The 26,114-nt window shown below is 47.4% G+C and overlaps 1 protein-coding gene across 1 annotated transcript; it reads right to left on the bottom strand.

Annotated features, from left to right (window-relative positions):
* Positions 1–1,745: 1,745 nt before the first annotated feature.
* Positions 1,746–24,505, bottom strand: map3k21 (mitogen-activated protein kinase kinase kinase 21; the record flags this gene model as incomplete). Its single annotated transcript, XM_080508031.1, has 10 exons — positions 23,555–24,505; positions 11,841–12,021; positions 11,579–11,727; positions 11,278–11,453; positions 7,922–8,162; positions 6,720–6,842; positions 5,159–5,309; positions 3,581–3,675; positions 2,620–3,495; positions 1,746–2,107 (listed from the first exon to the last, which is right to left on the bottom strand). Exons 1-10 carry the CDS (start codon positions 24,351–24,353, stop codon positions 1,746–1,748), a joined length of 3,153 nt encoding a protein of 1,050 aa, XP_080364157.1. The 5' UTR covers positions 24,354–24,505.
* Positions 24,506–26,114: the final 1,609 nt, after the last annotated feature.

The raw sequence follows: 26,114 nt of genomic DNA, 5'->3' as shown, positions 1-26,114 counted from the left end.
GAAGTGTCGCGTCCCGACAGGAAGTCCGGCGCCGAGGTTCTCCACCGGGGGGCGCTGCGGTTCATGTTCTCTCTTCCTTCTTCCTTTACTAGCAGCTAAAGTTCATTTTTAGTGATTTTGGTCCTGAAGACGAGAGAGAGGCCTTGGATTTGGTCCCTGAACGCTGCAATCCATCGAGGGGAGGGGGGGGGGGGGGCGTTTGTTTGAACACATACACATACATACACACCTTTTAAAATGGTCGGTGGGTTTTGTAAACTGCACCTTTTTGCCAGCTGGGTGATTTAGTAAAGGCCTTCACAGTGTGGGGGACCTGGTTGAAAGCCGGCGGTCCAACAAGTATTGAACGCGATAGAAAAATGCCACAGTGGGAATTACCAGTCGGGAGAATCACAGTTAATATTTACACCATTTGGGAATTCGTAGCTTTGCGTCGAGGAGACGTGGGACAACGTCCGATCCGAGGCGGGAATGTCAGTCGAGAAATCGTGGCGCTTCGCCGACCCTCTCCTCCGACGTCTCCAAAACGTACAATTAAGACACGCGGAGAGAGAGAGGGGAAAAAAAGCCCTTTTCTAATGTTTTGTAAAAAAAAAAAAAAAGTACATATAAAAAGGAAACTTCGATCCCACTAACGTTCAACCAGTGTAACGTAACAGCGCAGTCATTTGAAGTAAACTCTCGTGTGTCTAAGGCACAGGATGTGTCAGGTTTACAGTACAAGCCAGCTTATGCACTCTTTTTCCGTTTTAAGAGTGCGTCGAGAGGAAAATTCTGCCGAGAATTAAACCAACCGGCTCTCATCCGGGGGGGGGATTCCTTTTTGACAATTACCCCCCCCCCCCCCCCCCGATCACAAGTATTGAACTGCCCCCCCCCCCCCCCCCCCCGCCCCCCGGCACCGAGCAGAGGACAGGAAAGGTGTTCACACAAAAAAAAAACAACAAATCTATAAATACTCTTAGAAAAATCCACAGTAGCAACACATGACTTTGAAAAGAGAAGCACTGGGTCAGAACCTCCAGTGTTTCATCTCTAAAAAAAAAAAAACCTTCAGGGTGGAAACAGAGTGTAACAAGCTGTACGCTTTTGACTTTTAAAAACAGCATATATGCAATTTAAAAACAAAACAAAAAAAACCTGCCAACATTAGGCCGACAGTGGGTAAAAAGTCATATTTACAAACAAGGCATAGTACATTTTTTTTCCCGCTTTCTTTTTTTTTTTTTTTTTAAACTCCTTCAACATTTTAAGGGTACATGCATGATTTCTTTTTCAAGTCACAAAAAAAAAACAAAAAAACAAAGAAAAATAATCTAAAAGCGTGATCACACAGCTTTGAAACTTGACATGGAATGTAAATGTCCCGCTGGTCGCTAAAGTACGCTGGAGTCTCTTCATATTAAATTACCTATAAAAATATATATATAAATAAAAAGGTGAGGGTAGTGTGTTGAGGAAGCTGCAGCAGCGGTCAACGTTGAGCTGCACTGACAGAACGAGGGAGAGAGAGAGAGAGAGAGAGAGGCAGCTAAACAGAGAGAAAGAGAGAGAGAGGCATTGAATGAGGAGCTGCTGATTGGCTCCGGTGTGTGTGTGTGTGTGTGAGTGTGTGTACAGATGTGCCTCTGGAACTACGACAGCAGAATTCTACTTTTTTTTTGTTTAATACAACAACGGCCCGGTGCTGAGCCCTCCAGGAGAGCGTGTGTGTGTGTGTGTGTGTGTGTGTGTGCCAGGGCTCCCTAGGAGAGGAACTCCTTCTCCAGCTCGAAGACGGACGTCCGCCCCGGCGAGCTCTGGATGCGACACAGCGGCACGGTGCAGTCTCGCTTCTGTCCCTCGGTGTCCATGTCCAGCAGGGAGCAGGCCACGCCCACGCCCACGCCCACGCCCACGTCCGACGACAGCACCATGTTCAGGCTCTGCGCCGCCTTCTCCCCGGAGTAGTGGCCCAGCGAGTAGCTCTTGTTGCGGCCCCGCAGCAGCGCCCAGGCGTGGGGTTTGGCCCGGAAGGACACCGGCCGCGGTCTGGAGAACGCCTCGCCGCCGTTCTTCTCCTGCTTCTTGAGCGAGGCGGGCGGAGGCAGGGAGGGCGGCCCGTTGCCTGGAAACACACGGCGACACGTCAGTGGGAGGCAAGAATACCGGCGGTGGCAGCTTTCACTCAAAAAACCTAAAAAGTCGCAGTAAAACGTAAATGGATTTGACTTTAACACTGTTTGTTCCGCAGCGCGTGTTTTGTTCCTTCCATCATTTCACACTGTCGTCATACAAACATCAGGACTGGAAGAAGACAACAACCGTGATGCACCTTGAACATCGAAAGGTAATTTTTTTTACTTTTTTTTACTAATATGCAGCCATTTCCCCAGATATTTCACCATTTTCAAGTGTTAAAATCCTTCAGCCGTAAAGAACAAATAGAATGTTTATGAAAAGAAAGAAAAAAAACAAGGCGAAGTTTATTTCTTTTTTTGGTGTTATTTCTGAATGTATTAGTGTTTTCAAACTGTTTACCTCTGATGTGTTTGTCCATGAAGCTAAATATTGATGTTTTCTAACCCCCCCCCCCCCCCCTTCCCCCATCCTTTCGGTGTTTTCGTCCTCGTGACTCACTGTTGTGGTTGATGGTGTACTTCTTCCTGCGGAGTCGTGGTCCCGTGTTGTGGTTGCTCTGCTCCGCCGGCTGGCTTTGGGTTTGCGCCGGCGTCTGCGTCCTCGCCGGCGTGTCGAGTCTCTGCGGCCCGGCCTCCGTGGGCGCCGCCGCGCCGGGTCTCGGCGGGTCGGCGTGATGGTCGACGGCGACGACGGCGGCGTTGTTCTCCGCCTTCCCGGGGCCGGACTCCGCCGCCTCCGTCTCGGTCTGCAGGAGGCACTTAGTGGAGTTGCACTCCATGATGGCCGACATGGACACCAGGTTGATGGGCTGGGCGGGGGCGTGCCCCGGCGCCGCCACTGCCGTCGCCGCCGCCTCGTCCTTGCGGGAGCGGCCGCCGGGCGGCGAGGTGCTGCGGCGGAACCGCGTCGCCCGCTGGAACAGGCCCTCCTTCTTCTTCTTCTCCCGCTCCTCCCTCGGCGGCTCGGCGTCTTCGCCGGAGGTCTTCAGCGCCTCCCTGAGGTCGTAGCCGAGCACGACGGAGGCGAGCAGCGAGCCGCAGCCGTACAGCACCGCGTCCGTCTTGCGGCGGGCCGACGCCCGCTTCAGGCTGTTGGTGGGGGTGAGCTGCGGGGTGGTGGAGGCGGACGAGGTGGACGTGGTGGTGTAGGGGTCGTCCGGGGTGTCGGGCGCGCCGCCCTGACCCGCCGCTACGCCGGCCTCTCCCGGGGGGGCGGCGGCGGAGGAGGAGGAGGCGGGGCTCTGGGGCTGCTGCTGCTGCTCGTCCCGCCACAGAGGTAGATCGATGTACACCTGGTTGGGGAACTTGAGCTGCTTTGGTTTGGAGCTGACGTCGGGGCCCTCCTGCGGGAACGCCTCGTCTTTCCCCGCCCCCGCTGACGACAAAAAAATAAATAAATAAATCAGTCGCTGGTTTCCACTTTTCGCGCGGCGCGTGTGTGGCGTTGCGTTACGGCTCACCTTGTTCTGCAAACAGCGCGGCGAGCGGCACGGACTTCTGGGACTTGACCAGGCTGGTGGACCAGGGGTTGCTGCCGTCCGACAGAGGACGCACTCTTTGACGTAACACACGGGTACAAATGAAACGGGGCCGTTAATCCAATGAAACTCGGAGTCATTACTTATCGCTCTTAACACACGTACTCTAAATCAGTGTCTTTCAATCTTTATTGAGCCAAGGCACCCGAAAATGTTAAAATGTGAAACTCTGTAGCCTCTATTAACAATATAAAGTCGTTCTCACCAAAGTTTTATCAACAGGAATCAAATAAATACAGAAAAAAGTATTTCCCAATTTCTTTAAAAAAAAAATTTCCTCACTCGGGGTGAAACCTGGACCTGATGGATGAACACAGAGCTGAGATCCTGGTTCGCATTCTTCCTTTTCAAAAACTTCTACATCACTGTCCATTACTCCATTACTTTGATACAAGATTAACGAGACTGACGTCTGTCAGTTTCGATTTCACCGGCACAGCCTGACGTCTCGTCTCAAAGTTCTGTGCTGCCATCTAGTGGCGAAGAGTATTTATACATGATTACTCTGCAACACACTGCTCTCACAGCTGACAGCGGCTGTGAGAGCAAATGTTTTTTTAGAAAAAATTTTGAAATTGGATCATTTCCCACAGTGGTTGAAAAACACTGCTCTAAATACCCGAAGCGATTCCGATTGGAATCCCGGACCGTCAGTGACAAACGTTTTAGCTGATGTGTGAAAAAAGGTTACAAAAAAAAAAAGAAAAAAAAGAAAAACGGTTTTAATTATCTGCTCGTTCGTAGAGGCCGGCGTGAACCCGGCAACCTCCTCGGCTCCGTTCCTCACGCCGTCGTCCTGCAACTGCACTTTACAGCTTCTGTTAAAACTTCTTTTCAACCCAGAAATAGATGGAAGGGATTGTTTTCGGCCGCGAAGAATAAAAATTAAAGGATCACATTGACTCGATGTCACTCGGGACAAGAAGTCGAGAGGAATTAAAGGATTCGTGACAAAACTTGTCCACATGCATTTATTTTTTCAGTTGGCTGGATCACTGTAACTAAGTGTGGACACGTCTCAGTATTTAATGCGTCCAGAGTTCTCGCCGACTCAAAGAGGGCGGAGCTTCGAAATCCGCTTCAAAATCTTACCTCTCATCTATACTCTTTGAACAGTCTGGGTCCTAAAGACATCTCAGATTTACTTGTAGGATATAAAACCTCCAGTCTACTGAGGTCCTCAGGGAGAGTTTTACTAAAAGTTCCCAGAATCAGAAGAAACAAGGTGAAGCGGCTTTTCCTTCCTTCTCTCTTCACCTGTGCAAATAACTTCCTGACACTCACTACTTTTAAACCAGGACTAAAAACACTTCAATTGCCTCAATACATTTCCTTTATTTAAATAAAGCTTTCGCTTGCCACTGGTTGTTCTTTAACTTGCTTTTGTTTGAATGTATTCCCACTGTGAGTCGCTTTGTGTCTGAACGCTGCAGCAGAATTAAACGGAACGCCTCCGCGTGAGGCCGTCCGCCGACCTTCCGGAGTGTAAATCCACTCTACCTCTCAGCGGTGGCCGGCCTCTCTTTGCTCTGCGCCGAGCTGGGGCCCCAGGTCCTGCCTTTCTTCTTGATTCCCTTCTTCACGTCGTCGAACTCCTCTGGCCTGAAGAGGGAGCTGCGGCCCCACGTACGGTTGCTCTCGTCCTGGGTGACTGAAACACACCCGACACCACTCGTCACTACAACGTCTGTAAGCGAGCCGTATGTCAGAGGGACCCCCCTCCCCCCCCCCGGCCCCCAGACCTGACGGGGAATCTGGTGTCGACATGTTAGTGTGGATTATTAGAGAGATTGTGCCAAGCTGTCAAATCCCAACACTTATCTCACCACCACAACGGTTCCCATTTTTTTTTTTGTTCTCTCTTGTTTTGCCCGATGAGGTTTGAGTGCTTAAAAAGTCTGACTAACCACAAAACCCCCGGTTTTTAAGCCTCTTTTACACTGGGAAAAACCAGAACCTGTTCATTAATTAACCCATTTGAGAGACCAAAAAGCCACGAAAATAGTTTTAAATGCTGCTTAAAGGAGGTTATTAGTCGATGTAAAGATGTAAGTGAAGGCAAGAGTCACCAAATCTGTCACGACAACAGACGAGGGCCAAGGAACTGCCGGTCAATTCATTTTCCAAAGATCAATTTAAGGCAATAAGAGCAGAAAGCTGGCCCACATCTGTGGTTCGATTTTCATGTTAAGCATCTCAGCTGATTTTCTTCCTCCCCCCCCGAGCAACAAAACGCCGGAGTCTTGTTACGGATCCAGACGTCAGAAAAGCCTCGGAATCCCATCCAGTCGGCCATCAAACCCTTTTATAGCTGTGAAAGTTAGCCCAACGGCGCAGGCAGCGGCCGGCTTGCCTTTCCTCCCGAACCCCGAGTCGGCCGAGAGCTCGCCGGTCAGATCAACATCCTGCTGGTAAACATACAAACTGTCCCTCCGCAATGGGGACGTCACTGGGGAGGGAAGCGCACAGGTCACCTTATTCATTCATTTCATTCGATTTATTTCTCTGAAATCTGTAGAATCAACGGAAATAAAACTAATCCCTACTGCGGTGTGTAATCGGGTTAAACGCGGTTCCACTATCACTTGTGTATTTAACCGTCGTCTGTGGTGATTTATATGCGAATGCATTCACACAAGAAGAGACAGATCCTCGAGTCACGCGTCTCCTAAAATCCCCGAGCGTAAGGATCGGTGGGGTTTTTGATCCAACTGGAACCGACACAAAACGTGTGTACATAGACTCTGTAGTAAACTCCATTGTGCGTCGGTCACGTCTGCTGGGACGAAGGCGGGTCAGAGCCTCGCTGCTCTCACCGTCTGAAAATGCCCCCGCGGGCCATAAATGCACAGGAGGAATGTGTTATTACACGAGCGTTGGTGCGCGACTAATATCTTTATCAAACTGTGCAAACAGCGGGGTTGGAGCGCGAGTGGCCCCGGAGCTCCAGTTTCACATGGCTCTTTGTCGACACTTCCTGTGGGACGTTCCTCCGACCGACCGACGGCCGACCTGAGGCCGAGCGGCGAAGAAAGGCCTGGGGGAGAAGAAGTGCGCTTACGCTGAATGGCTCGTAGCCGGGGGATGAGGGTGGGGCTGCTGGGGGGGGACGAGCTGGTGCTGTGGAGGCTCCGCCTCTTGTCCATAGACGGCGACGCCTGCACCGTGATCTTATGCTGGAAGTCTGAAGAGGGACGTACAGAGAACACACACCCAACACACTTCAATTTAAAATTTTAATTCATCATTGGGGTTAAAGTCCTCGCGATTCCACCTCCAAAACACTCTGGCTGTCGCTTCTGGGGACATTTTTTATGCTAACTGGCCCGAGGGTAAAATGTTAAAACACGGCAATCTGCGAGAAAATAGCCGATAAACTGTTTTCGCTGCTGGGCGGAGCTTCTGACAATAATAGAGTGACGTCACGAGTTGTGCACACGCCCAAGTTGTGTTTACATTATGGAGGATCAGAGTTTTGACGACGAAGAGGCTGAATTTAACCATATTTCATCATCATCGGGCATTTCAAACCCAGTGATTGATGAAGAAGACACAGAATGTGTCGTTCTGCCATCGGTGACCCCGTCTGGAACATGTTTGAGGAAGCAGAAGACGGTTCGTCCTCGTCTCCTCGTCTCCTCGTCTCCTCAGCCTCAGCAGCCGCCAGTTTTCACCTTTGAGGCTTTGAGGCGTCCTGACTTTTGGCAGAACGACCCGGCTTCCTGGATCACGTCGAAGCGCTTTTTCCGACTGCGCGGAATCACCGAAGATGAGTCCAGGTATTACTTGATCGTCTACTAGCCGCCCGAGCTAGCGGCTCCCGCTAGCCGCTCCCGCCGCCTGTGCTCCTTTTCTCCTCTCTCGGGTCTCTTCCAGGCTCAATCTTTCGTCAAGGCTCATAAAACGCCGACTATAACTTCAAAAAACTGTTAAAACTTCGATATTTGAGAGGGAAACAAGCCAATATAAACACAACAGATCGAGATCTGCACAACTCTTGACGTCAGGCTCACGAAGAAGGATTCCCCCGAATTCGTCGGCTGGAGATTCAAAATTCAAATAACTTTGTTATGCGACAACAGTGGTGGGGCAGAGTCGGAGAAACCTTAGAAGTAGAACCCCAACTATCGTTTTTTGCAAAGTCGTGTGTTACATTTCACTAGGCCTTTAAGTGCAGGTGTGTACGTTTGCACGTATGGTCAACCAAGAGATCGATGGACGAAGCCCCCCCCCACCCCACGATCGGACATTTCCCCGGCTCACCTGAGGGCAGGCTGATGCGGTTGCCGTCTTTCAGTTTGAGGCGTGACCGCTTGAATTTGCCTTTCCTCTTCTTCACGTTGGGCTTGTCCTTGTTGAGCTGGAAAATGAGGATGTTGAGCTCCCTCTCCAGCACGTTGATCTCCCGCTCGGCCAGCTGCTGCTCCCGGCGCTTCAGCAGCTCCTCCTGAGACTTCTGCTGCAGGGCGGCCCGGGTCAGCTCCTCCTCCCTGGAGCGCAGCTCCTGGCAAGGGGGGGGGGGGGTTCGGAGTCACGGTGAGTACGACGGCCACACCGAGTGTCCAATTGGAGTAACAATGTTTCAAAGTATAAAACAGCCATTTACTATCGTTTTCTCAGCAAATACGACAACTTTAACCCTTTGTAGGTCCTTTCTTTGATCACTTTGATCTTAACGCGTTATTAATAGAAAAACACACAAATGAAGTTTCTAAGTACCCTATTGGTCCGAATATTAGATGACCACACTTTTACAAGGCTCACAATGAAAAAAGACTGAAGATGCAATAGATGCAGACTAAATATCGTTGGGCGGGGGGGGCTAATTTCTTCAATATAGATGACTGAAACAGGTTGAATTGTGAACAAATCAACATGTTAACATGTCAGAATATTTCAAGAAACACTCGTTAAATGTGAACGCACACTGAACTAAGGTTTCGGATTTAGATTTCAAGCGGAATCTGGTCCCTCTTCAAATCACCGGTATCGGTCCCCTTTCAAACGGACTTTCGAGCGGGCGGGGCGAGGGTTGAGGGGGATGTGACGTGGAGCGCGAATCTGACTAAAGACGTGGAGAAAAAAAACAAATGCGGGAGTCGTGTAACATTTGTTTTCTGCTGGGAAATGGCTGACGCACAGACGTGGAGTAGCGAGGAAATGTTTTTTTTCGAAACGATCTTTCCAGTGGGTGGAGCGAGAGGACTGGGGAGGATGTGACGTGCGCAATGCATTCTGGGTAGAAAACAAACAGCTAACCCCGTGGATCATATGAAGCGGATGCAGAAAGAAAAAAAAAGCAGTGAAAGTATTGAAAAATGTGCCTATTGATTATCTGGTCTGAAGACTATATATGGCGGTTGTTTGTGGCTACCCATTAGACACGGGCTAACTAGCCTAGCCACCACGGGCTAAAGTGGCGAGACTTCCGTTTTCGGTCCGGACTAATCAATAAGCCGTGTCCCCAGTAATCAGTAATCATTCCCTCTCCTCGCTCTGTCTGTAAACCCCTTTGTGGACCACGGCGTGATTCTTCTGCTCCCCTCTGGGATTAATAAGCCATTTCCATTCTGTTCCATCTTTTCACTCCCTGTCACCATATGTTTCAGCGTCTTGACAGTTATTATAAATCTCAGCTGCACCGATCGCGACCAGATTAAAATTAGCCGCACAAGTCCTCCTGCAGCTGAATGATCTGACCTACTTTAGAGCCTCCAGTCGTTAGGAATTTGTTTTTCCTCAACCTCAAATATAAAGTTATGATACCAACAACGATCACATGACTTCAAATAAAAAAAATACAAATAAAAATCCCTGGTCGCGGAGTATTTCTTTAATAAAGATCTGAATCTTTGGTGACGGGGAAACAAAGCTGAGCACATCTGAACTGACGACGACTCGCTGTGTCTCATGTCACCTGTAATATTACAATAAAAAATTAGTAGCAGTGTGTCAACCTGTTTCATTTCCTGTGTGTGACTCAGTGGACACCATGTTTAGCATCAGCAGATAATACATTTCATTCTCTGACGGCCAATAACTTCCAACTGTTGGTTTGGAAGAAGTGTGGAAGTTTGTGAATGTTGTTACGAAATGTAGGCTATCGCCTCTTAAAACAGTAAATCTCAATATTTTTAGTTATTGTGTCCTATATGTCATTTTCACTTAATTATCAAACTTTGACGGTTGAGTTTGGTGGGAGTAAAAAAGAACAAAACGTCTGTTGACTGAAATTGAACCTGCTTGATAGCCAGTCATTTGTGTTACATAACTCATTTACTATAAAAAAAAAAGTATATGTTTTCTTTCCTTTCCACCAATTCGTATGAAAACATCACATAATAAAGAAAAGAGTTTTCTTTAAATAGCCTCTAACAATTTGTTTTACCACAGAAAAGGCTGAGAAGATCTAAAACATAAACAGTTATTTGTTTAAAAAGCAAAAAGCCACATCGTAGTGACTTGCAAGTTGCGTAGCGAGAGATAATTGTTGATAATCATTTAACACAGTCGCCCTGCAGCGAATCACAGTAATTTATAATGGACAAACGAATGAATTACCAATTGCTGCGGATAATAAAGCCGCTGTAAATACAACACAACTCACTGCGTGCCGAAATGTTAATATTACAATAATTAAACGATGAATAAATAGAACAAATACGGTTTATGAGACTGGTTACAGGGAGTAATAATACGTGATTGTACTGGACGGATTGGGGAAGATTACTGCCTGCTGTTTCAGGCTCCGTTACAAAGCTAGGCAGTCTCGTCTCCTCCCAGGGCTTAACCCTCTCTTCATTCCCAGATTGTGCCTTTAAATGCCTTCAGCTGAGAAACAATAATCCTTACTGGATGACTTCCATGAAGGCGCTTTATACTCGAGCCCCCTCCGCCACCCACCTCGACACGAACTACCGTGAGAGGAGTTTCGTGTTAATGAAATTGCCGGTGGGGGAAAACATCGGCTGAACCCGCAAAGCAAAGCGGAGCGTGTTTTTAAGTTACTCAATCATCCTTTTATTATGAGGCAAACTGTACAAAATAAGGCGGTGGCGCAGATTATTAGTTGAGCATTTAAGAGCTTAATCTGGTTGACGGCAAAATTACATAAGACGACGTTTCAAAAGAAGACTAAGAGCCGAAACTAAAACTAGAACAAAGCGGAATTTTAAAATCCATAATAGGCAAAAAAAAAAAAGATTTTTTTTTTAAAAAATCTTCTTGAACAACAACACCTGTGGAGGTTTGTATTGTTGGTTTTACCGTTTGCTGACCGAGCTCTGTGAGCTGATCCTGCTGTGTCTCTAAACACTAATTAACCCCCCCCCCCCCCCTCACTGTAAGCCAGCAACGGTGGATTTACAGAGGAAGCAGATTAAGGTCTTAACAAGGGGGAAGTACGCTAAAGCACCTCAGCATTAATGAGTGGTTTTGTTAAACGTGTGATTATCTTCCCCACTGAAAGTAACCAATTACATTTTATTTATTTTTTTACCAGTTAAAAGCCGTCCAGGGGGATAAATCACAGCTGACCGAATAATCTTCCTGCCCCCCCCCCCCCCCCCCCACATACCCAAAAGGGTGTTTTGGTTACTTGTTAAATCCGTGAGGCCCACCTTCTCTTTGGTCCTGAGCTCATCAAACATCTCCTGGATCTCCACGCGCCAGTCGTCCTGCATGCTGTGGAAGGAGTCCTGCGGCATGGTGGCCATCACCGCCTCCTCGATGGCCGACAGCTGCTCCAGGATGCAGGAGAAGGAGGGGCGCACGTGGGGGTCCTGGTCCCAGCACTCTGGACGGCACGTTAACAAAGTGGAGTTTGACAACGTGACGTTGTTTTCTTTTCTTTCTTTTTTTTTTAACATCCAGACACATGTCGTTTTGTGAGTAGCGTTAAGGCCGTCGGATCGCGCTTACCTTCCATGAGTTTAGCAAAGGGCTCGGGGCAAGTCGAGGGTATCGGCAGGGTTAGCTTATTGACGGCCACGCCGTAGGCGACGGCCAGGCCGTCGATCCCGCGGTACGGCACCTCCCCCGTTAGCAGCTCCCACAGCAGGACGCCATAGCTGGTGAATAAACCCGCCAAAAACATCAGAATTTAAAAAAAAGTCGGTGAAGTGATACGGGGTTATTTCACAAAAAGGAAAGGCGAGACGTGCGTGCGTAGATTCAACCGCACCTCCAGACGTCGCTGCCTTTGGAGAAGAGGGACGACTTTATGACCTCGGGAGCCATCCAGGAGTAAGTTCCCGCCGCAGACATCTTTGTGGTTTTGTGCCACTCCCTGGCCAGGCCGAAATCCGTGATCTTCAGCGTCTTCCTCCCGATGTCATCATTTTCAATCTTTTCAAGTAATAAAACTGGGAAAAGGGGAAAAAAAAAAAACAACAAAGCCAGAGAAGTGATGAGTTACAATTGATCGAAAGCAAAACGGAAACTGGAGACACGAGGTGTGATTGAGAGACGGGGGGGGAAAGTGGAAAGACGGGCTCGGGATGAATGTGACAGACGTGAAGGAAGGGAGGGAGGAGAGAGTGAGTGAGTGAATGAATGAAAGGAAAATACAAAGAGTGAAGGGGGGGGGGGGGGGGGGAGGATGGGGAAGAGGACCAATGTGCAGGTGGGGAGATGATAGTTGATATTCAAGAGGGCCAACAGCGGTATGCAGGTCATTTATTACTGAAGAAACAGAAGGCTGACAGCGCCACAAAGCACCTGTCCTCGGGTCCTAAAAACTGTTTAACACATTAAAGACGGCCGGAACCCTCCAGACCCGCCGGTAATCCGACACCCGGCCTGAGAACCCCCCCCCCCCCCCCCAAGCACTGGTGAGGCCACGGCCCCGCCGAGGTGCAAACCCCGGGACCCTCCGGGGGTTTGCATTAATGTATGAAAATGTACAGGATGTAAACACAAGCACTTTCTGCGTTGGACACGTTGCACGGGATCGCTTTTGCTTTTTCGGGTGGAAGTGAATCTGATTTTGAAGTTCACAGCGTGCACACAGTGCAAATACACAGTTTGAAGAGAAAGCGCAGGAGTAAAAGAACAGCAACAGAGAATTCTATATTTGGTTTGCTTTCATGTTTTTAAACGCGATTGTTGCAGCAGATTTTTTTTCCCCCATACATTTGCACCAACCATAACTACAGTGATAGTGTGAATATTTGGAATACATTGCGTTTTTGTTTTTTTTACACTGGTTTGATTAAAGTAGAGAAAAATTCTATTCAGTAATGCACCAATTTTACTGTTGCAAAAAAAACCTAATGATAGAATAGCGCTCATCGCTTGCAGTGTGTCAACCTTTTAAACCTATTAGTTTTTTTTTTTTTGGCAGATCAATTTCGATTAGTTCCGTAGTATAAAATATCCTAACAAGACTTAAATCAGACCAAATGAAAGCCGGCAGGTTGGCGATACCTTGTTTACCACTTGAGTTCATGCAAAATCACAACAAAATGAAAAGCCTCTGCCGAAGTAAAATAAAAAAAACACTATTTAATGAAGCAGATTCATGTTCAAAGCCTGAAACCCTGAACCGGGGCGAGACGGAAACTACAGCCCCGTGATGACTCGCAACATCGTTCTAACGGTGCAAAACGTTTTGTTTTCACCAGGTTCAAAACTACACCCTCCGTCGACGACGACCAAAAAATCTTCACGTAACCCGTTCGACAGCAAGAAGGCGGACTTTTCCACGATGTGGCGTATCAACGGCCAAAAAAATAGACCCTTTGATCCTTTCAACAGCCAAAAAAATAGACCCTTTGATCCATTCAACCACTTGGTATTATTTTCCACATTTGTGTTTGTTATTGCCAAGAACTGCTCGCATTACAAACTGTCCCATTTCGTTATTTACACACAGAACCGATCACTGCAGATCAATCTCAATGCCTCCTACCAGAGGGAGTGGTTTTACAGCTGAGGAGGTAAAAGGCTTACATTGGAAGTTCAACCTTCAGGTTGATTTAAGTGTCGGATTCACAAATCGCAAAGGAAAAAAAATCATTTCAAAAGAGAAAAGCCTTTCACCATGGGGGCTTTGTTGGCACGCAAAACTCCACGATAATATTCCCATGGGGGGGAAAATGAAGTATGCAATTATAATGATACATAGTCCAAACCTTGAAAAACACATGGAGGGAATGCAAGTTTCTAAAGCAACAGTGTCACAATGTCCACTGGAAGGTTTACCCAGTTTTAACTCGTGAGCAGCTTCCAACAAAGGCTTTGTGACATTTACGTGTGCCTCTTTGCAGGGTGTTTGCACTGTGCGTGCAGTATTATCACTCGGTGACCTTGGACTCACTCGCCCACATCGGTACCGACCGAAGACGTGCCAAAACACACACACACACACACACACACACACACACACACACACACACACACACACACACACACACACACACACACACACACACACACACACACACACACACACACACACACACACACACACACACACACACACACACACACACACACACACACACACACACACACACAGACCGTTGCAACATTTCCTGCAGTCCTGCACAGAGATTCACCTGAATGGCACTTCATTCCCCATTTGAAACTCCAAACAAATAACAAAACAAAGTCAAACTTTGACCAGATTTGCGGGACAGATTGCATTGGCGGGTGGCTGGTCTTTCTCGAAACTAAGGATGCATGCCACTCATGCAACTTCGCTGCACAAATGACTGGCAACTGCTCCTTCGACAATGTACTGCGGAAGCCCACCGCTTATAGTATAGATAAGGTTAAATGTAGAGGAGGAACTTCCCCAATCGCATCAATAAGGCATGCTGAGGCCGTGTTTATGTAATGATTTCTAGTGGAAACGGAAACCTTATCTTGCGCTTTTAGGGGTTCGATCACGCGACAATGATGGCCGGAGCCACTGCACATTTTGGGAAAAGGTTACTATGGTTCAACTTAAAAAAAAACAAAAAAACAAAAACGTGGAAATGAGGGAAAATGCAACTTTTCTATCAAACAAATCCAAACAAGGCAGCACACAGCCACATTTACGCCATATATTTATAAACCTACGCTTCCATTTAACTTTGCTGAAGCTCACGGCTTCATGGAATCGGTTGGAACTATTCACAGTTTTGGACACGTCCCATACATTGGTCTACACCTGGAATTTTCTCACTAGGGAAAACTTTGCGTATTCTGATCCCGTTCTCACAAGGCATGATTCACATCAGCAGTTGTTTTGGGTACATTTGAGCAAAATCAACCGGTTTGAGTGATTCATATAGATTTATATATAAAGCCAAAGTGGCTGTTCGCTGTGGTCAAACTACTGACACCGATTATCTTTGTTCGGTCAATACGGAGATGGATAATGGATTTTACTTATATAGTGCCTTTCCACCATGTGTGCAGTCGACAGAACACTAGACACTCTTACCGTAATCACTTTCACACACATCCACACAATCACCCACACACATACGCCAACGGAGGCGGCCGCCATGAGAGGCGCTCAATCCAGCCATTGGGAGCAATTTGGGGTTCAATGTCTTGTTCAAGAAGGTTCAGCATGTAGACAGGGGGAGATGAGGAATCGAACCTGAAGCCTTCTAAAGTCACAGCTGCCCAAACTGTCTCATGGATATGTTAAATAACATTAAATATTATTGTCGTGTATGTGTGTTCATTCAGGTCAAGTGCATTGTGTTTGCATATTTAAGCGATTTCGACACAGATCAGATCACATTTAATGAGCATTTATTGAGGAAAAGTAAAAACGTAAAAGTTGGACATGCCTCTCTTCTCAGTACTTCCACTTTTACCAAGTTAACATAGGAAATGCACAAGCTAAATAAGGAATTATTGTCCAATTCTCTCCCAACTCTTCAAATTCTATCATTTCATCAAACCATCCATGTATAGTTTACACAGGGTGGTAATTTAGAATTTTATCAGCCATCCACAAGCATTTCAACAGATCCTCGAACAATTTCAAGTAGCACTTAAAACTGCGGTAAGACTCTCGTGGGTCTCCAGAAATAACAGGGCTATTGGTGCCATTACTCGCCTCGGGGACACAGGGGATCCTCTACCCACTCCGTAACAATAGGAATTCCATTACAAACAGGTTTCACTGGACCAATGATATACTTCTACTTCCTGTTGTCAAGTCTTCTCTCAGTGATTCCATAGATTCCTCCCAGCAGGCTCTGTGGGTTCATAATAACTTACGATGGGTTAGTTACACAACCCAAAGGAATAGTAGTTTTGGGATAAACACGTCTGTCGATTGGCCGATAGGGTGTCATGCCAAATACCTTCTTTGTAGCTCTACAATACTTCAGTGTCAGCCCTCTAGAAATCCCAGATAGAGGACCTTGTTCCTGACTACGTGACTCCGTGCCGACGTTATGTTAGGGAAAAGCAGCTTTAAAACACAAGTCAGCCATTTTGTTTAGCGACAGGAATCCAAACTAATGACGCCCGTTGCTTTCAATATAAACACCATCATTCAATAAGAAAGACTATCTGAGCAAACAAAGAAAGTATTTGTAAAAAGCAAAACCACACCATGGTGCCCTCGTGTGATTCTGGACTGGTTGGATGAAAGACTAAAGCGGTGAAGTTTAGGCGGCATCACTTCATGATCCTTTGTCAGAATATACCGTTCTTCACAAGCACAAATATCCTGCTTCAGTGAACACGTCGATCTATTCATTTTCCATCACCACTTAATCCAGAGTGGGGTTGTCAAGTGTCTCAAGTACCAATCAGCACAGGATGAAAGACAGAACGCCAGTCTATGACAGGGCTGACCACAAGATGGACATTCAACCACATTTTCAGGCTACACTGGCTTTAAAGAAAAAAAAAATTACAAGGAAGCCCTTTGATAGTGGGAGGAAGCGAGGAGTAAAAGGAGAAAATCCACTTAGTCATAGCAAGAACATGCAAACTCTATGCCTCAAGGTGCAAACAAACACATTCACTCACGCCCTCGCTTAAATAAATTCATCAGGATCAACGCTTTCTACCGAAAAGCCAAGTTACAGTCCTCAAACCATGTTTGGGAATTGAAGAAATTTAAACCACAACCAAACAAGGACATAAATATCCTCAGAATAAACAAAGGACAAAGTTTATCCATCTTCTTTCTTTCAAAGAAGCAATGGATTTTACAGAAGTCAGTGAGTGTAGAGGAAGAGGCTACACAAAGGTGCAATATGATTTGTTCCTCACCGACAGGATTCTCACGAAGTCCGACACCTGCAGGAAGCTTCAAAGTCCACTTCCACTGACCTCTACACCCCATTTGAGCTTCTGAGCTTAATCTCTGCCGGATCAAAGAAGCTCGAGGAAGCCTTGTAGTGCCACCATGACTGACAGGTGATTTTTTTTACATTTTGAACCTTATCTTGTCGAGACTTTAATTATCTACGTCTCCACTGAAACATTCAACTCCTGGATGACAGAGAATAACTGACCCAGACTACTTTATTGCCTATAGACATAGAGGTTCATTTGGGTAAGGGTCTCAAAACATAGTCCCGATAAACCAAACTTATTTATTACGGTGCATCTCAGGTAGGACACGATGAGAGTACATTTTAAGAACTGCATGTTCACGTCCTTCTAACACCAGTAAAAACCACACGAGGTCAGAACAAAACGCATTAAAACTGGATTTGTGGAACTTGGGACGTAAATTGATTTCTGTCATCTTGCACACAAAAAAAGTATTCTTCATAAATATGACGGCACGGGGAGTTTATTATCTACGAACTAAACCCTTTGAACTACATCATCAGGATAATAAAGTCGCATCCTTACACCATGTGCACCCCCCCCCCCCAAAAAAAAAACCTGTCACGTCTCACAAGGTCACAACTCAGATCTTTCGCCGCTTTGCCCATTTTCTGCAGCTCCTCCTTTTGTCTATAGTTCCTTGCTCTTTCTGAAAAGAAAATGTTTTGAAGCGGACAACAGCTCAGCGCAATTGGAGATGGATATGCCTCCAAGGCAGACCCCACCCTCGGTCCAGCCCCCATTTAATTCCCCTTTCCAACTGTGAATCTTGAGGCAGACCCATCTCTCACGGAGGAGCGGTGGGAAGATCAGAAGCCGAGCTGCTTGCCTTCAAAGCAGGTCCCACGCTTCTTCTCATTGCCACAAACCCCTCGAGGTAAAAAGGGAAGAAGAAAAAATAAATAAATATATATATATATATATATATATAGAAACCACTACTTCAGTGTGAAATTACGAAAAAAATACATAGTTACCTTGGACCAGCTTGTCTTCATATTTTAATTAGCAAAATATGTGTATAGTGTCCCTATTAAATGAGCGTCACGCATTTCTGTAATTTGAATATATGTTTAAAAATTCTGCATACATACGACGTGAAGCCAATGCATTTAGAGCCGACACTGGGGCACCACCGTAGACATTTATCAATGAATCCCTCCAGAAAGACAATCACAGCGCAGCTCCTAAACTTGACGTGGCAGTATTTCCCCCCCAACTGTGCCAACTGACTAAGCATGAGCCTTAGAGTGTTTCCTGCTGAACAGTCAGCGGCTGGTCCGTCTCTGCGGCTTGAAATGAGAGTGCCCCCCAGGCATTCTGCTCGATGGGGAAAAGGATCAGGGCTAATGGCTGGTCTAAATCCATCCATCATGGTCACATCTCTCTCTGGGCCACTTGCTCTTTGTCCGCCTCTTCCTCTACCAGCTCAGGTCTGTGAAAGCTTGAATTAACCCATAAATAGGGTAATTAAAACACATCAAGTGTTAAAAGGTGTACAAGCTCGTGTTTTTTTGTTGTCCCCCCCCCCCCCCCCCTTCTTTTTCCCAGTATATTAGCATTGATCGGCGTGCTGGTGCGCTTGCGGCGGGAGGGACGGAGGGGATTGGTCGATTTGGAAGGCAAGCTCTTCTCAGCTGTGGGCCCTTTTTCCTTTTCACCCGGCCCCGCAACAATAGGTGCAGTCAGGGAGAGGTCATAAAAAACACAGTGAAAGCATCTCAACTCCTCCTCTCTCCCCTCTGCCCATTCTCTCCGCAGAGAAAAGACAGGCAGTAACTGTCTGTGTGTCACCAGGGGTAATTGTGGGAAACCAGAGGAAAGTTGCCCTGCAACACCTCGTCAAGCTTTGGTAACTTCTCCTCCTGGGTTTGTGCCGCAAAAGAGTGGGAGGAAGACGACGGAAAATTTGCGGGATTTACCTGAGTGGCACTTTTGGGGCTACTTGAACGGTTGTTTCTGGTATAGCTTGTTGTGACCCAGTAATGAAAAACTGGGGTTACAAAGGAAGTCCCCCCCCCCCCCCCCCCACAACCACCCTTTGCTGTGCTGTTTTTGCATAAGCAGGGTGGCTTCAAAGAAGGCAACAAAGTCTGTTTAAGGTTTTCATACCAAGCAACCCAATTGTCTCGAGAATGAATAATTAGGAAGAACTTTGCTGTCTCTTTTACATATTTTGTCAATTATGTCTGAATTTCTTTGTACTTCAAAATACTTTGATATCTTGATTAAGAGTTTTCGCCCCTTAACTACACTAGGATCCAAGTTGTGCAAGACAAAATGCTGCCGCTTGCAACAAGATACAATCTGGTGGATCTATAGGTTATAAGCACTTAACAACAATTATCTGCTATGGCCTCAAGTGGTCACAAAAATTCCTTCTGCTAGGCAATAGCGACTCTTAACACTGAATTCAACACACCCTCTGCACATCTTACGACATATGCACTGATTTCAGTGTGTCCACAGAAAAGTAAATCCTTCCTGTGCCTGTGTAAAGTTTGTCTCGTCTTCATAGACCTGCAGGCCGGTGGGGCGAGAGGAGACCGAAGACACAAATGGGAAGAGGGAGGGCAACGCAGAGACGGCGTGATGAAGTGCAACAATAGGCCAAAGATTGATGGGCGAGTGCTGTTGCGCACTCCGAAACGGAACTCCCATCAGTTTCAGCGGCCGTTCAGGCGCACATTCCTCACATACTGCCGCTTGCACTGCGACGCGAAACTCCAAAGTTAATGTGGGTTATGCGTGTTGGCTCGGAGCCAGGTTTCACTGTGATTTCTCGCTCTCGTCTGCTGCTTGAATGTATTCTGGGTTAAGGGGGGGGGGACAAACCCACAAAACAACAACATTTAAAACAATGTTGTATCGTGGACAGAAGGAAAGAACAGTTTGCAAAGCAAAAGTCAATTCAAAACTATAAATCTGAGGAAATGTACACTTATCCCATGCTGGCAGGTTTGTGAACTTTTGCATTCATTACATTTGCCACAAAACAAATAATGCTAATCAGAGTCAGTTATATTTTTGTGATATGTTATTATTGTGAGGCAGAAGCATTATTGTTTCTGACATGGAGCCTCAGACTTTCCCCCAGACATTAATAAATCACTACATTCGGCCAACAGTGTTTGAACGAGGGTATAAATACATGGCCACACAAGCCAAACAGTACTTGCCATCAAGAAAAAAATTTATTTGATCACTCCAAGAAGGTGGCTTGAAAAACAAAACAAAAACAATGGCCCCCTTATTTTTTTTAAATTCTGAAAGCCGTGTTGACCAGAAAGCCGGCATAAAAATAAGCGGCGAGCGGGAAGCAGAATAGAACAAGGAAAAGAGGGAGAAAAATAACGAAGTAAGAAGGGAAACCCCCTCAGTTTGTGGCAATAAAAGAGTACCGCTGCTCTCTGGGAGATTAAATATGAACGGAACAAAACAAAACGAGGGCTTTGAGACCCTCCGAGTCCTAGCCATTCTTCTGGCCGCAGTAGCCTAGCAACCGCTGCTTGACCAGTCCATTGTGCAAACGTATGTTAAGCTTTTATCCCTCATTAGCAACATTCCTCCCTGCGGGCTGGGATTTTACAGATTAGGTTGAAAAACACAAAGGAGATTGGACAAATCTTACTGACTTCCAACATATTACTTTACAGGCTAATCATTGATCAAATAGCTGTATGTTTGTCTGCGTGGAGCATGTGTACACTGCGGGTTGATGAATGACAGGCGCAGGAGGTGCTGAGGCAAGTCGAGGGGAAGTTTCTCGGTATAAAACGCGCACCTGCCCCGAGTTCGTCCGGATGAAACGTACCGCAACAGAATCGAGACGGCAGGAGGAGAGAAGCAACGCAGCCACGCCGCCACATTTTTTTTTTCCCTCATTAAATATTAAAAATGTGACAGATTGCTGATTAACAGACACTTATTGCAATGTATCCAATATCCTCCCTTACCCCCCCCCCCCCCTCGTGAAGATAACTCTCACTCCCTCCATCCCTTTGGACTGGGCCAGCGACCGCACCGTGCCAAGGCAAACAGACAACAGGCCCACCACACCAGCAGATGCAACAACTTTTTCTAAGCTGCATTATTTGAGGTTTTTTGGCTTGTTTTTTTTTAACTGGCTTAAAAAGCCCGACACACCACGGGGCGCCATTTGTGTGTTTGTGTTGTCGGACAGTCTTTTGTGAACCCGTTTCTGCCCCGCTCGAAGCAAACGCATACAGTTTCTTTCATTCTCTCTTGATAACGCTGTGCGTCGCCCACACTTCTGACCCAGAGACTGTTGACAGCAGGCAACAAAGCGACAACACCTTTCTTTAGCCAATTTTGTAATTGCTATTAAGCGCCACAACCCAGAAGTACATTTTTGTTTCGCCAGACTAACTATAATCACAGTAGGATTACAAGTTTAGTAAATAAACTTGAGGCTGCCCTCTCACAATTTATTATTAATTGTTAATTGTTGTTCTCCAAACACCCGAGTCGGTGAAACTGTGTGAACCGTGTTAAAGTCCTTTCACTCCATCTGTCATATAATTAACAAATCTTCTTCTCGAATTAGGCAATTACTGAGGAGAGTCTCTTTCGCACTGTTCATGGCATTACGTTAATTATTGTCAAGTCTATCAATGTCAAATTGGTTTTAGTTCAAGGGCCACTAACAGCCTAAATTAACTCTAAGTGGGCCAATAAGTCTTAAAATACATTTCTACTCCAAATGTTCCCTTTGTTCAGTGCAAAGAGCTAGAATCACATTTTGAATGAGACGAGTCGAGTTTTTGTTTTTTACACCTGGTGCCAAACATAGTAAAAACATGTTCTTCAACTATGTTGCTCTGCTTTGCATGTTTTAAAAAATGCCATTCTTCAGTTTAGCTTTGACGCTAATCCTAGTTCTTTAGCAATAAGACAACTTTCATGGCTGGTACACTTATTTTAACTGGCGAAGAAATCTGGAAAAAAGTACTGACTGTTTGGTTTCTTTAGAATTTTTACACTTTGCAGTATCATGAAATGGACACTCAGTGCCTCTTGTAATGTGCAAGAAATATAATCACCTATTAAATTCTAAATGAGCACAAGGTGCTGATGCACAGCTGGAAATTGGTTGTGAGGATTGAAGGGGCGCTTTGCAAAGTTTACACTATCGAGAGCAATAATTGTGCTTGAAAACATGCATGAATATACTTGATGTCAACGTTCCGATTTTAGCCAGTCGGCAGATGAACCTTCACATCTGTGCAACACGATCCTGCAAAAATACCCCCCCCCCCCCCCCTAAACCCAGTAATCATGGAGAGTCTGGTCTGCGTACACTTCACGTGTTGGTCCCTCCATTCACACATTGACTCTCACAGCTGGAGCTAAACAGACATCAGAACGCGAGAGAACTGCTCCCCACATGGCCCCGGGTCGATAAGAGCCCCCCCCCCAGCCACGAAAGGGGGAGAAATAGTGTTTGGAGTCATGTTGCACACATAAATACACCTGAGTTGCATTGAGCTGACTGTGTCAGGGGGGGTCCGTGACTCAGCCCCCCCTCTTTTTTTTTTTTTCCCTTCTTCATCGAGTGCTGGCCATTCATTATTCAGTCCTGGGAAACTAAAGTTTGCTGGCCTGTTGTCAATTACCAGTCCGTGGAGGAATTGGCACCGTTGTCCTCCTGGTCTACACTAAGTTCAGCTTCATGAGGTTGGTCTGTCAAGAGACGCGTAAAATAAGAACTACAAACACTCAAACCTCTTTGTCTAATTCCTTCACCCAATCTACAGAAATGGACAAACTAATCAGGTATTCCGTGCTGAATAAGTTACCATCTCTGCAATACAGAAAGATATTGGCTGAACAGTTACTACTTATTCACTATACCAGAATAAGCGCCGTCTCTGAGGTATGTGGCTGTGGTTGGTCAAGCACATGGCCTGACCATGTGGACCGAGTGTGTCCTCCCTATGTGCTTGGTAAATCACTGACTTTATTTGAACAACATTTCAGCTTTTGCTGGAGAAGGGGGGGGGGGGGGGGGCTGGGAAGGTGTGTGAGTGTCTGTGTGTGTTAAAGGATAAAGGGGAGGTGAGTGAAGAGGGAGCAGCCCAGCTGAGCAAACTCTTGACTTTATTTCACATCCTCTCGATGATATCCCCCACCACAACCACTTCATACAACTGTTTTTTTGTTGTTGTTTTTTTTACAGAGCATTGCCCTACCAGTAATGCTGTGAAAAACATATGGATTATGAGCTTTTCGTGCTATAATCATACTGTTGGGTTTTCCTAATACCCCACAAGTATGAGATAAACATTCCCCTATGCCCTAGGTTATTAAGGGAATGATAAACAATAATTATCTGCAATACAGGTTGTTATATGTGAGGTTACACAATTGAATGGAGAGACTATCTGGGGTGAAGGACCTGGGATGTGAAGGTGGCTGTAGATTTTAGTTGACACCAATAAGAACTATGAATAAGCTATAAAAAAAAAAAAGATGCGTGCATGCATGTGCAACAGGTGCATGCTCCTCTGTGGACATGTCTTAAAGCTGTCCGTGGTTAAAAACAAAAAAACTGCACACAGAATCTTTGCTTACTGTTGCTAGACTTCAGGTCACGGTGGATCAGGGGTACCACGGCCTCCTCGTGCAGATAGTGCATCCCGCGTGCGATCTGCACGGCCCAGTTGACCAGGATGTGCGGCGGGATGCGCCTTCCGGTCAGCGCCCGGTTCAGCGTGCCGCCTCGGGCGTACTCCATGACCAGGCACAGGTTGGGCTCCTCCAAACACACCCCTTCCAGCATGATGATGTTGGGATGCTGCAGCATGGAGAAGAGCTTCGCCTCCTGCTTCACGCCGCCGGCGGTGGCCGTTATGTCCTCGTCGGGGTCCTGCCGCGCCGCCTTCACCGCGACCTCCTGGCCCTTCCACGTGCCCCGGTAGACTTTGCCGAACCCCCCCACGCCGATGATCTCCTCCAGCACCAGTTCACCGAAGGGGATCTGGACGGGCGAGCTGGGCACCCGCTCCCGCACCCCGGCGGCCCCGCCGGCCGCGGGCAGACGGTAGATGGCGGGCTGGTAGGTGACATAGTTGGACGGGAAGATCCCGACCCGGTGGTTGATTTTGCCCGTCCACCAGCCCTCGTCCCCGGAGATGGCGGCGTCTTTCGAGAGCACCTCCACCACATCGCCGCGCCTCAGGCTGAGCTCGTCCTCGCCGCTGGCCTCGTAGTCGTACGCGGCCGTCCACAGGGACCGGGTCGGACACAGCGGGGCGGAGTGAGCCCACGAGCGTCCCGTGGGGGACTCCGTCCTGGCGTGGCCCGGGGTCCCGGTCCCGCCGCCGCTCGGCCGCCCTTCACCGTTTGGGAAAGCGGCCTGCGAGACATCCATTTCTCGGTGGCCGTGGCGGCACCATAGGGTGCGGAGCTCTCGGGACAAAACGACAAAACTTCAAAACAGCAGAAAGTCGCGTGGAAAACTCCGCATGCTGTCGCATCTATCGAGAACCTCGCCGAGGGAACAGGAGGGGACTTCCCCGCGAAGCCCGGGGCGGGATGTGTCCAAAGTCCTGCGGGGGAGAGCGACAGTCTGCCGCCGCGGATCCACGTCGCCACTCCGACGCAAGTGTGTGTGTGTGTGTGTGTTGGGGGGTGTAAAGGGGGGGGGGGGGGTCAAATAGCAGCTAGCAGGGCTTAGCTCCGGCTACAGCCGCCCCCGCTGCGCGGTCCCACGGTCAAACAGGTGGATGAGGTCCCCAGCGTCCCCCCGCGATGCTAACGCGGTCGAGCTAAAGTTAGCTCCCCGCCGACAGCGGCCAAAGTTACCGAAAGTTCTTAACAGGTGCCGCCGGAGGTGCACCTGCACCGACCCCGAGAACGCGACGCTCCGCCGGGGTGGAGGGGGGAGGTTTTCCCTCCGAAGGTCGCCCCCGCGTCCGCCACACGTTCACCCGCGGGAGAGGTGGAACTTTCTCCGGCTCGCTTGAACACTTTCCCCTCGGGTCTCCGTCGCATTCCACACACTCCGGGGCTAGCGGGGTTAGCTTAGCATAGGTCAGCCCGGGGACTGGCGGCGGATGGGGGGGTTGGGGGAGAGTGTGTGGGGGTGGTGGGGGTGGTTCTCCTCTCCTCTCCGCTTTAAGATCCGTTTATTCCCAAACTTTACTTCTCCTCCCGTGGATGCGAAGAGCGGTCGGCCGGTTCAAACCCTCACAAAGTGCAGGGACCATCCTGGATCTCGACGCGGCGGTGAAGAGTTGTGACACGCGAGGGAGGAGGAGAGAGAGAAGGGGAAAAAAAAAAGAAAAATCCGTCAACTTTAATCAAAACAAGCCCCCCACCGCCGCGGTTGTTGCAAGACGGAGGTCGGAGCAGCAGTGGAGGGACTGATCGGGGGACGCCGCTCCGGCGCTGGCTGCTGGCGGAGGGCCGCTCTGATTGGTGCATCTTGTGTCACGTGGCTACCCGGGCTCGTCTGGGGGGAGCCAGCGCAGGAATGCGTGAGGAGAGCGCGCCTTCAGGGAAATGACGGGAATAACTCCAAAATCGGTTCTAAGAAAATAGCGACAAAGAGTCCTCAATAAGAATTTAAACATAAAAGTAAAAAAGAAAAACACAGAAATGTGCAATGTACAGCATAGTGGAATAATTCCATTGAAAGCTCAATTCAATTCGATTCCTATAGCACCAAATACAACACAGTCATTCCAGTTTACAGACATAAACCTGACACAGGAGCGAGCATAAGCAATGGTGGAAAAGAAAAAAAACTGCATTTTAACAGGATTAAACGTGCAGAACCAGACTCAGGTGGCGGCGCTCTGTTACCCAAAGAGCCATTTATTGTAAATAAACCAAACAAAGCTGTTTAAAAAATTTTTTTAATCTAGGTTAAGATTCAAGTCCTGTTTATATGAGAGTCAAATCTATCTTTTTTCTATCCTTCGTTCTTAAAAAACTTTCCCGTCCACATCAACCATCTGCAGCCACTCACCACCATGAAGACTAATACATATGCCAAGCCTCTGGGTGGCGCTGTAACGCTGCCACAGAAATGCACCAAAAATAATGGAGAAGAAGACATGGTGCATACAAAAACAGAGGACTTGGCAAATCCCATATCTGGCCTTATTAAACCAAATAGCATCAGTTG

This window comes from Blennius ocellaris (assembly GCF_963422515.1).
Source record: "Blennius ocellaris genome assembly, chromosome: 13".
NCBI classification, from domain to species: Eukaryota; Metazoa; Chordata; class Actinopteri; order Blenniiformes; family Blenniidae; genus Blennius; species Blennius ocellaris.
This window is presented reverse-complemented; position numbering and strand designations above follow the sequence as displayed.